This window comes from Salminus brasiliensis, chromosome 14 (genome assembly GCF_030463535.1).
Source record: "Salminus brasiliensis chromosome 14, fSalBra1.hap2, whole genome shotgun sequence".
Lineage (NCBI taxonomy): Eukaryota > Metazoa > Chordata > Actinopteri > Characiformes > Bryconidae > Salminus > Salminus brasiliensis.
In genome coordinates, this window is record NC_132891.1 from 6,264,541 (window position 1) to 6,277,371 (window position 12,831).

Genomic DNA, 12,831 nt, shown 5'->3' on the forward strand with positions numbered 1-12,831 from the left:
GGGGGGTAATATATAGAATGTGAATGAATGTGTGTTTTCTGTGCTCATGTTTATGTGTGTGTGTGCTTGTTTACACTGGGGTTACTGCATTGCATCAGCTGGTGTGACAGGAATGGTCAAATGGTACACACCCCTCCGATCCATCATCCCTCATTCATCCTCCTCTGAGCCCCTACCTCCATTCACACAATCAGAGAGAGAGAGAGAGAGAGAGAGAGAGAGAGAGAGCATCATCTGCTGCAGAGAAGCAAGGGGGAGGGGAGAGAAGGAGGATGAGAGAATGAGAGAGATCAAGGGAGAGAGAGAGAGAGGAAGAGTGTTGGAGCGATAGAGCAGAGGAAGGCACTGTTCTCCTGAGCTTCATCACACGTTCCCTCGCTCATTGATAAATTGCAGGTATCGCTTTCACCCCTATCTCTTTCTCACATACACACACACATACACACACACACACACACTACACACACATGCGGACAGTGCTGCACTGCAGCGCTACAGAGACAGGAGCTGCGCGGGGCAAGAGCAACGACATCATCGGTATCTTCATCATCATCATCACAGTCAGCTATCAGCAGCATCAGGACCAGCAGCGTCCCGACCGCAGCGACATCATCAGCATCAACACCACCACCAGCAAAAACACTCACAGCAACCTGGAGCATCGCACACGACCACACCGGTAATACCGCTTATTCTACCCTCCTCTCTCTCTCTCTGTTCATCTCTCTCTCCTGTCTTTCTCTCCTCTCTTTTTGTTATTTTCCTCTCTCTCTCTCTCTCTCTCTCTCTCTCTCTCTCATGCGCACACACATATCCAAACACATACAGGTGAGATTTCAAAACATTAGTCATAGGACTCTCCTTCTCTCTCTGTCTCTCACACTCTTGCACATTCTCTCTCTCACATTCTCTCCTCCTCTCGCGCACTCTGTCTTCAACTCTCTCTATTTTGCTCTCTCTTTCTCTCGCATGTTTTTCCTCACTCTCCCTATTTCTCTCTCTCTCTCTCTCTCTCTCTCTCTCTTTGTTTCTCTCACTATCTCAGATTCAATTCAGACTTAAATTCAGATTCAGATTCAGATTGTATTTAAAAATTTCAAAGCTCTCTTTCTCTCCTCTCATATCTCTTACTCTCTTTCACACACACACACACACACACACACACACACACACACACACACACACACACACTCTGTTTCTCTGTTACACACACATATACAAACACATTCAGGTGCAGATAAGGTTTAAGAACATTAGTCATAGGACTATCTCTCTGTCCTCTCTTTCTCCCTCTATCCCGATCTCACTCGCCCAAAAACAAATCCTCAAACGCATACAGGTGCTGGTAGGATTTAACAACAGTAGTCAGTTTGATTCAGTCCTAGGAAAGATGATCATTCCTTAACCTTGTAAATCGCTCTGGATAAGAGTGTCAGCCAAATGCCATAAATGTAAATGTAAATTATGCTCCGTGTGGCCATAGAAAACTCATCTCTCTCTCTCTCTTGCTCTGTCAGGCTTCACACTGGGGTCTGCGGAGTGTGCGGGCCGGCCAGAGGCCATGCGCCTGGTCCACGGCACTGAGAAACAGGCCTTCTCCTTTAAGAAATGCTCAGCTTTCCAGTTTGTCAAGAGGAAGGTATGTGAGTCCATCTGTGTGTATGTATGTGTATGTGTGTGTGTGGGGGTGTGTGTGTGTGTGTAGCCGCTTGTTTAGAAGTGCTGAGTTGTAGGTAGTTCAGGAACATGTCAAGTGTGGAAGTATGAGTGGTCCTTAAGTTACTAAACTTCATTAGAAGGGGTGTCCACAAACACAAGCAGTCATCAGCAGCCAGAGCCAGAGAGAGCACAATTGGCCTTGCTCTTTGCAGGTGAGTAGATGGGTAAAAGGCGCTGGCTGATAACTGACACATGGCTGGTTGTGCATGTGTCAGTCTTTACATGTGATAGGAGGAAAGTAGTAATCAGTGGGTAAATGGCTTTCTACTAGATGTTGGAGGAGCATTGCTGTGAGGGTTTGATAGCTTACGTTAGTGAGGTCGGGATGTTGAATGCTCACCACCCCAACTCATCCCAAAAGTATGGATGGAGCACCATCATCATTCCAGAGAACACAGCTCCACTGCTCCACAGCTCAGTGCTGGGGGACTGTATACCCCTCTAGCCTACGTCTGGCATTAGGCAGCACAGTGCCAAAAGATTCATGTTTATTTGCTCCAGAGAGATCTGGAGTCCTGTTCTATTCTCAGTATTTCTCTACAGGGACTTGACAAGCTGTGTATGTGTGCATTTGCACATCTGTGTCAGCACTGGGTGCGACTTAAAGTAGCTGAATGTATTTAATAGAAGGGTTGTCCACAAACATTTGACATGTATATTTATTGCCTACAAGACGGATGCATGATTCCTTAGCATCGCTTCCCTTTCTGCAAGTGGGCTTGCTGAAAATGTCACAGTCTGGGAATGTTGTACGATGCTGAAGAGATGCTGGAGTTAATGATGTTTTTATTATGTTTATTATTAAGTGGAAAAAGGTTGTATTCAAATAATTTTGGTGCATTTCTATTGGTCCATTTATCTTGAAAAGAACAACCGTCAGATTTCCATTCTGTCAAAAAGTGAAAGACAGGAACTAAGGAGACCCGGTTTTTGCCGGAGAGCCACTGTTTTATTGTAATACAGGGGCTATGAAGGCAGATTGTCTTTCACATTAACATTCACGTCAAATCAGTGCACTGTTTTTATTGTGTAATCTCATATGATGGGTGACTGATAAGCTGGTCCCCACACACACTCACACATACACACTTTTGATCCGTGCCTTGTGTTTATACAGAAATGGTTCTAATTGGCCGCTGAGAGGTTCTGAGTAAAGGCCTGCAGGCTTTGGCTTCAGAACTCCGGTGCATGGGTTTTGTGTTTGTCTGCAGGCGATGTTGCTGCGTGCCTGTTTGTTTAAGGCTTGTGTCCAAGCATATACACACACACTCACACACACACACACACACACACAGCAGATGGGGTGTTAGAGGCTGACTCAGTGAGATTGGTTTTGGGTTATTATGTATTTATGCCAAGTGTGATACTGCTTTCATCACCTTTACAGAGAGAGAGAGAGAGAGAGAGAGAGAGAGAGATGGCATGTGAGAGAAAGACAGAGATGGGGGAGAGAGAGACTGAGTGAGATTAGAGATTGAAAGAGAGAGAGATGGTGTGAAGGAAAAAAGAGAGGTAGAGTGAGTGAGAACTGGAGTGGGCGAGGGAGAGAGAGGGAGGAAAAAGAGAGAGAGAGAAGAAAAAGTGTGTGTGCGTGTGTGTGTGTGTGTGTGTGTGTGTGTGTGTGTATGTGTGCTATAGCTGTGCAGTAGTAACATGGCTGTAGATGTGTTTATTTAGCCCTCTGGACAGTTCATTCACACACACAAGCACACACACACACACACACACACACACACACTACTGTGAGTTTTCTCTGTGGCTGAACTTTCTTGGATAAGTTGAGTCATCATTAGAGCTTTGTGGTGCAGCATAGCTGCAGTGTGCGTGTGTGTGCGTGTGTGTGTATGTGTGTGTGTGTGTTTGACCGTTGTATCAGTGTTTCTGTTTCTGTCTCTGTTATTACACTCGAGTAGGACCTGAAGGTCTGACAGTTCTTGTTCAGTACACACACACACACACACAGGCCCAGGCCCAGGAGGAAGGTGCTCCACTTTTTTGGGGGGATTCAGTTGAGTGTAAGAGAGATGGAGAGATGAGAAGAATCCTAACGGCTGAATGCTAAGCAGCACTAGTACAGCCACGCAGAGAGAGCCTGAGATGACACCACTTTGAAAACAAGATCAAGGGGGAGTGTGTGTGTGTGTGTGTGTGTGTGTGTGTGTGTGTGTGTGTGAAGATTTGTATATTTTGGTTTTTGCTCTCACAAAAATGAACCATGGAGAACTGAGGAGCAGGAAAATATACCAGCAAAACTGGAGATGGGTCTACACAGGCTCCGCCCACAATTGCATTTTTTCATGGAAGTTGGACATGTGGAATAAATGGGGTGCAAAGGTTTGTGCACTACTTAAACCACTTAAAATACCTTAGCATCCACCATAGTAGCCACCTGGAACACCTTACAAACCACCTGGAAACACCATAGCAACCACCTAGAAACGCCTTAGCAACCACCTCTTCAACTGGCAACTAGCAACACCTCAACCACTACTAAGCAACTACATGTCAAATATCCTGCAACACCATAGTGACCGCCAAACATCATAGGACCCAATAAGCAAAACCATATCAACCAACCTAGAAACCACCTGGAACACCTTAGCAGCCACCTGGGATACCATAGCAACCAAATATGGCGTTCCTTGTTACTTTTGCCTTATACTTTTGAAGATATTATTATATTGTATTTTCTTCATCTCGCTTTGCCTCTCTTTTAGAAGGTTAAAAGTTTTCTAAAAAGTTCACCTGAAAAATGCAGCATGTCTTTTGACTCTGAGAACTCATCACCAGATTGAGACTAAGGTAAATCATCCAACATCTCCATTAATGCTCTTGTGCAATCAAATCCCTACAGCAATGCTCCAAAATCTAGTAAAAAAAGCATAAACACTTTTAATACTTTTGATTTAGGAAGAAACAATAAATAAGCAGATGTCCCAATACTTTTGCCTTGTCTTTTAGAAGGTTAAAATGTTCACCTGAAAAATACATCATGGCTGGACATAAACAGTGGCTTTATTCCAAAGTAATTAACCACAGAAACTTATATAGAAATAAAAGATGATATTTCATATTCATTCTGAGCTGCTAACGCTGAAGAACTGATTAATTTGACCTTTACTGCATCTGTATTTTTGCACTGAACTCACCAAACCTAGGGAACAAACCAGCCACACCAGTTCTGAAACCACTGTCTGTATTTTAAGAAGCTTTTGGGGGGCATTTGCACAGGCCTGTAGAATTTGGTCAAAAGCTTTAGAGTCAATCTAGATTAAAGTTGAATTTCTAATCATAATGGAAAATGCTTAGTCACCGGCTGAACAGCGAAAAGGCCATGGCTTTACTTTTTGCTGACCCTTTTGCACTTCTTTTGGGTAAAGCCTTTATTATTTATGTAGTTGTTTGCTTAAAGGGAACAGCATCAAGCCTGAAGCTCTGAGCATACTGCAAGAAACATCCCCATGAGTTCCTCTGTGCAGAACATTGAGTCCGACCACTCTGAGAACTCGATACCAGACTGAGACCACGGCAAATTACTGTATCTGATCACCCTCTGGTTTAAGATGTGCAAACCAGCACATACGCCATATGTCCTGTCAGTAGAATAGGACTCTCTTGAGCAGATAAACATGGCACCATGCCTAATTCCAGGAGTGGGGTAGAGTGGTATAAAGCCCCCCAGCATTGAGCTGTGGAGCAGAGGAACAACTGTGATCTCTAGAGTGATGGTTGGTTTTCCATCCAACACTTTTGGGATGAGTTGGGGAGTTGGAGATGAGGTGGAGTGGTGATCATAAAACATTCTGACCGCACTACCGCTCTTGTCACCTAATGCAATCAAATCCTCACAGCAATGCTCTTTCAAAATCTAGTAGGAAGCCTAGTAGAGACAGTTACTCCAACTAAATCAGGATCTGCCCTTTCTAATACCCTTGATTTCAAAAGAAACAATGAATGAGCAGGTGTCCAAAAACTTTTGTCCATATCTATCTGCCCATCTAGATCAAATGAGCATGTGCAAAAACATCAGTAAGTTCTAATCTATTAAAAAAAAACTTAGTAGGTAAGTGTGTGGATCAGAGCAGTGGTTCCCACTTGTTAACTATCTGAAATAGTTGGATCAGATGTGTTGGGAGCAGAGTAAACACTAAAATGTGCTGGGCAGAAGGTCCACCAGGACTAGGGCCAGGAACCACTGGGTTCGAGTGTTACATTGTTTACCACACTGTTGAAAAGAAATAAGTATTGTTCCACTGTCCACAAGGTCACACCCCTGCTCAAGACCAGCCTTTGCTGGTAGCCGGTTTCAGATGGTTTGAGCTGACCTTTGATGGTCAAGGTGGTTGAAAAGCTGCTCTTCCAGCAGAAGGGAAAACATACCCTAAACTAAGTTAGCTGGTTAACCAGCTCTTGACCAGCATAGTAGTATATGTAGAAAAACTGATCAACCAGTGTGGGCATGCTGTCTGACCACCTTGGTCATGTTCTTGCTGGTTGACCAGTTTTTATTTATTCTGGTCACGCTAGTCATCCAGCATGGTCATGGTCTTGCTGGTCGACCAGCTTAGTGAAGGTCATGGTCAACTATCATGTTCAAGCTTGGGTAAACTGATTGCTTATCTTGGTCAGGTTGGTCAAGCTCAAACATACACCAAATATTCAGTGCTGGTCAAGAGCCATGCTGGTCAACCAGCGTAACCAATTTGACCAGCTTTTTTTTTTTTCAGCAGCTCTGCATCACTTCAGATCTCGATATACTGAAATTGTGGCCCTCACTGGCTCAAAGAGCTTAATTCCAGCTTGAGATCCTCCCATGAGCCATAAATCTGTATTCCATGCTTGGAATTGCAATCGTTTTACACAGTGCAGTTTCATACAGAGTCCCTTGAGTGACTTGTCAGAGCTAGCTCTAGGTTGGAGGATACATAATCAGATGCGATTTTGTTATTTCTAAAGCAAGTTATGGGCAAGTCCCAGATATGTCGGATTTGTTCAGAGTCTCTTATTCAAGTAACTGATACTTGGAGAGGTCATACCAGGCTGCTTCGGGAGAGAAGAATGAGTGGCTTTCTTTGGCTGTCATTTTGGCTTTGCGGCCTGCCAGAGTGACAAATCAGAACTGTCCCAAGCTTGTAAAAATGACACATTCATGATGCTCTCTCTATGCTGTCAGATTAAAATATGCTGCTCTGAGTTTTCCAACCTATTATCTGCTGCCAAGGTCAAATACCAAGGCTAAAAAGTACACATCTCCCTGTAATTTGGGTATTTGAATGTGAATTTCAGTGTGTTGAGTGTGTGTGTGTGTGTATTTGTGTATGGACAGGTGCGAAGGTGGATGAGGAATCCGAAGGTGAGCGTGGAGAAGTCTCAGACTAAAGGCTTCCTCTCGCCATGCCCCAAGTGTCAGGATGGCCAGGACCTTTGGTACACACACTTCCCCACGACGTACGCTTGCTGCCCCTATAGCCCTGGAGGGTACTACCTACCCCACCCGCCCAGTCCTCTCTGCCAGCCCTGCACCGGAGGACCACGAGACAAGAACAAAACCTGCAAGGTCAGTAAACAGTTCATCTATGTCGCCAATGCACTCAGTATGGGTTTTATGTCCAAGATGGTCAGTGTGCTCCTTTCGAATTTCTTGTGGATTCAGCTCGTTAAAGCAAGTTATAGCTGTATTATCTCCATAGAAACACTTTGGCAGTAGAATAGGATGCTGTGGTGAAGCTGCACGCAAGCTTCACACTATCATGCACAATGCCAAGAGTCATCTAGAGGGGTGTAAAAAGATCCCCTGCTGCTGGGCTGTGGAGCAGTGCCATCCATTTCTACAGACTGATGAAGTTGTTTTCAGCAGTTTAGGGATGGGGATAGTTTGGAGGCTTGAACCTTTAGGATGAGATTTCTTCAAACACCCTTAGGATTACTTGGGGAGATGAAGTTCCATCAAACACCTTTGCGATGGAATGGGCTGAAGATATTTCAATTACACCTTTGGGATGAGTTGGAGTGTTGAAGTTCTACAGAACAACTCGGGATGAGTTGGGGTGATGAAGTTCCATTGAACACATTTGAAAGCATTTGGAGGTTAGTAGTGATTTTGGGCTCCACTAAACATGTTTGGGATAAGTTGGAGTGATGAAGTTCCATACTGTTCCAATAAAGCTTCACTACACACATTTGGGATGTCCATTAAACATGTGATGAATGTCCATTAAATACCTTTGGGATGAGTTAGAGTGTGGAAGTTCCATTAAACACCTTTAGTATGAGTTAAACTAATGAAGTTTTATTAAACGCCTTTGGGATGAATTGAAGTGATGTAGTTTAACTGTTCTGTTAAACCCTTTTTTTTTGGACCTTTGGAATTATTTGGAGTGATAAAGTTCTACTGAACACTTTTGGGATTAACTGAAGTGTAACTGTTCTGTAAATCACTTTTGGGATGAGTCAGAATAATTAAGCTTCACTGGGCACATTTGGGATGTTTCTGTGCTGAATGTCCATTAAACATCTTTGGGATGAGTTGGAATGATGAAGTTCTATTAAACACATTTGGGATGAGTTGTAGTGATGTAGTTTAACTGTTCTGTTAAATACATTTTTGATTAGGTCGAATGATAAAGCTTCACTGAACATATTTGGAAGATGTTGCTGTGATGAATTTCTATTGAAAACATTTGGGATGAGTTGGAGTGATGATGGAACGATGACATTCCAGTTAACACCTTTGAGATTAGTCAGAGTGATGAAGTCCTGTTAGACACCATTGGGATGAGTTGCTGGTCTCATTAGTGCTCTTATTACTGAATCAAATTAGAGTCTCAACAGATGTTAGTTCATTGATGCATCAAACTGTTCAGTGATTTCCAGCAAATGCCAGGACTTGTTGAGAAACTGCTAGTACTCTCGTATGTTATGAGAAAGAAGGACTATACGTTTTGAACTGTCGCTGGGTTCAGAAAAATTGCTGCTCTTGATTTTGGAGGAAATGGTGGGCCAGCTGGTGTGTGGATACTTCTGGACATTCATTAAGTTGCCGGTTTATTAGGTAACTAATAAGCTTGAACACATACATTTATTAAAACATCGACCATGTAGGTGCACTTTAGATGTACGATTACTGACTGCATCACATTTGCGCAGTGCACTAAAAATGGCCAGTAAAGTTAGGTACAGGGTAAGTGTGCCTAATAAACTGGAAACTCAGTATGCGAGACGTGGGCTCAGTGTCTTGTATTGCATTTAGGCCTCAATGTCCCCTCAGTGTGTCTCTATGGATTAGCCAAGCTCCAGAGGCCTTCTTACTCTCTCTCTCCTTTACTCTCGCTTGCTCTTTCCTCATGTGGGTCAAACAATGTTTCTCACAGTTCGTCTCGGCCTCTCTTTCTCTCTCTGCTCTCTCTCTCCTCTTTGTTCATCTCTCTTTCTCTTTTCTGGTCTTCTTTTCTCTTGTCCCTTCCCTACTTTTTCTTGATAATCTCTCAGTGATTATGAGCATTTGGGAGCTGCAGTCTCTGAGAGAATGAGAGAGAGAGAGAGAGAGAGAGAGATCATCCACTACATCATTTATGCTCTTCTGCTGCAGTCTAGGGCTTGGCTTTGTTCAGCTTCAGGCTCAGGGGAAAATCTAACCAGTCCTCTTCTCTTTAAAGGAAAGCTGTCAGGCCATCAAAACATCGGAGCCATCTGACAGCTGAGCTGCTCCTGCATGCAGCTAGTCAGTTCACTTCTTCACTAGCGTTCATCATGTTCTTTAAAAATCCTCTTAAATTTGTTCTTAATTTTCTGATTTAGTTTTTTAACTAATCACTTAAGTAAGATCCTGAGATTCTAAAATCGGTATTCTCAGAAAATATAAATTTTCTTACCTCACAGCGGCCTCACACTCCTCTTGAGTGAAAGAGGAGTCTGTACTGTTTGTTTTTACGAAATGAAAATTTCCTTCTCGCTATTGTTTGAGCGTTCATGTTTAATTCATTTTTTTTCTCCAGTTTTTTATCCACTGCACCCATTTAACTAAATATTGGAAAATACTGAAAAATATGATGAGTTGTGAAATATAGCATGAAGATCTACGTTACAGTTGGCCTAAATAAGAAAGCAAAATAAGACGATATGCAGTTGTTTAGATAACAAAAAAAAATGCTTCAATATCTGCAGCTTTTTCCAGGCATAACAAAATCAGGTTACACTTAATATATATATATTATATATATATATAACTTAATAACCACTTAGTTACCACTCATATCTCCCTAATGTTGTTTAAAGTGCAGCTTCTAATGCTTCCATTCGCAGCTGAGGTTTTAATACACTTTTAATAAAGGTGGTTCTTTGAGTGATGCCATAGAAGAACCAGTAGTAGAGAATAGTGTGTAAGAACCTAAAGCAGTTGCCCAAAAAACATCACTTGAAGGTTCTTGACACATATCTATCAAAACAGGGTGGAAAAATAAAAGGAAAAATATATTCATTCACCAGTGTTTTCTTATTAGGGATTTGTTCAGTTTATGAGGACAGTGGGTTCCATCACCATAAGAGCAGAGCTGTGAACAGTTCTGTGGTTTACACACACATCATGAATCTGACCTTGACTTTTGGTTAGGATTTTTCTCAATAACTACTATCTAGGAAGATATTGGTGAAGGAGACCCTTTTCGTGAATGGTTTTCTTTATGGAACCAACACTGTTGCTCAAAGAACCCTTTGAATCGTTAATTTTAAGAGTGTAGAACAGAATATGTTTCATTATGAGTTCTGCTTCTGTTGAGTGTATCTTGTGCCTTATTGTGCTGCTTTCATTGTTTACATTTGTGCCTTGGTTTTGCCTTTTCTGGACATCGTAAAGCAACAGTGAAAGCTCAGACTAAAGGCTGCCACTGCAGAATGTCAGAATTCAAATGTAAATGTAGTTAATCATGTAGCTAACGATGCAGTTAATGATGCATTTACTTTAAGTAGAGTAAGAAATAGGCTACTCTTCTTACTTGCAGATATGTAAGGGTTAAGGCAGTGCTTCTCCTCCGTTCCGTGCTTGGATGAGATCTTCATTCATAAAGGAGGGTTTTGAGTCTTTTGTGTTTCTAGCTTCAGGCTGTTTTCCAGAAAGCTCAGAAGTTTCTGTATTTATGTTTGGGGATGTTGGTCCATTGTGTGTGTGTGTATATGTGTGTGTGTGTGTGTGTGTGTGTGTGTGTGTGTGTGTGTGTGTGTGTGTTTGTGTGTATGCGCTCATGCAGAGTTTTCCATGTGAAGTTAATGCTGTGGTATTTGCTAAAACACTGGGGAGCATCACCACTGAGCTTTGTGTTCCCTGGTTTTCCACTGCAGAATTCTGACTCAGCGCTGAATAAAAATTCATAATTATAATAAATAGTCAATTTATCACAACATAAAGAAGCTTCTTCTTGTTTCTTAATATACTTTCAATTATTAAATATTTCTTTATTTAGCCACATTCTAGAGTTGAATCATTATTTTTTATTATTTCATCACTAAACTGAGTTAATTGCTACCAAGTCATGTGATATTAATAACACATATCTAATAAATTATTAACAACTTATGAAGTATTACATATTTAGTGTTTACATAGTTCCATGCAAAAAAACTAAAGTAAATAAATGATGCTTAGTTGCTTTAAATGTTTCTTTTAATATCCTTTTTTTGGCCAGAGCTTCAAGGTAAACCTTTTTGCTCTTCAGGTGATTTGACCTGCATTGACCCTCCTGCTCTGTTAGAAAACAATAAAAACAACATTCACTCTTTATTTTCCAATAACTGCATGGTTGTTCTATTCTTGGTTACTAGAAATGTGTAATGATTAACTATCAAACTGAGTCATTAACGCTAAACAGGTATGACTTTACCTGAACAATATGCAAATCCACTGCCAGAGGGAAGCTTTCAGACTTGTTCATGGGAGCTCTCGAAGAAGCAGGTTAGCTTTTCCAGGTGCTGAAGCGGTGTTTCATAAGAGCTGTTAATGTATCATTACAGTGTTCACCTACAATACACCTGGACTACTGAGTCACATTTAGTGGCAGCTGTTTTGTCTGAAGCAGTTGTGCTGCAGTTACTGATGTATGGTATTGACAAAGTCTGTATATATCTATCTATATATATATATATATATATATATATATATATATATATATATATATATATATATATATACACACATATATATATATATATAAAGTTAAGATCATAATTGACTGGTTAGAGAGGTGATTGGATTGTCTTTAGGAATTGATAATAATATATTCTCAGGCTCCAGGAACCGCAGAGCTTCCAGCTCGAAATGATCTGAACTTCACTGTCTGAAATGACATTAGGAAATGGCAGTGTGGAAGTCATGGCAAGACCTGTAAGACCTTATATACTGACTCAATAGGCCTTATCCACCAACCTGTCTAAGTTTTGTAGTTTTACGTAAGATTAAGATTCTGACATTCACCAATCACCAATTTCTTATTTGGGATTTGTTCAGTTTAGGAGGATAGTGGGATCCATCATTGGAAGGGCATACCCGGGAACAGTTCTGCACTTTAAAAACACATCTGATGAATCTGGTGTAGACGTTTTATTAGATTTCTTTTAAATCAGAAACAAATTCGTAGGAGGATATTGGTTAATGAGGCCCAATAATCTGAAGCATAACTAAATATCCACCATAACGACTTAAAAACAATGCAAACTGAAGCCTTTAGGAATGGTCCTTGTCCTCAATGACCTGAACACCTTTGAAATCTTTGGGTGTCAAATCATTTGCATACAAGTCTGTATATAAATATATATTTATTATCATCATATCTATGGCCACACACACATATATATGTATATACAACATGTGTTGATCTATAGGAATATGGAATTTACACAACACTACATTACCTATCATTAAATCAACTCTGGCAATTAAGGCAAGTGACCTAACAGCTGATCTAAGGCTGGACGTTATCATTTATAATGTACTTATAAAGCTTCACTACTGTCCACAATAAAATAACACAGTACTACTGACTTACACACACAAATCCTGACAGGTCACGACATGTCCTCACAAGTTATACAACCTGTATGTGAGTGTGTGTGTGTGTGTGTGTG

The 12,831-nt window shown here is 41.2% G+C and overlaps 1 protein-coding gene across 1 annotated transcript in view; it reads left to right on the forward strand.

Annotated features, from left to right (window-relative positions):
* Positions 1–228: 228 nt before the first annotated feature.
* sgk1 (serum/glucocorticoid regulated kinase 1) overlaps positions 229–12,831 on the forward strand; it is a 44,870-nt gene continuing 32,267 nt past the window's right edge. The window contains exons 1-3 of the mRNA XM_072696338.1: positions 229–679; positions 1,518–1,639; positions 7,046–7,276. Of these exons, the coding sequence (XP_072552439.1) occupies positions 1,562–1,639; positions 7,046–7,276 (309 nt within the window). The 5' untranslated portion in view covers positions 229–679; positions 1,518–1,561. The remainder of the gene's footprint in view (positions 680–1,517; positions 1,640–7,045; positions 7,277–12,831) is intronic.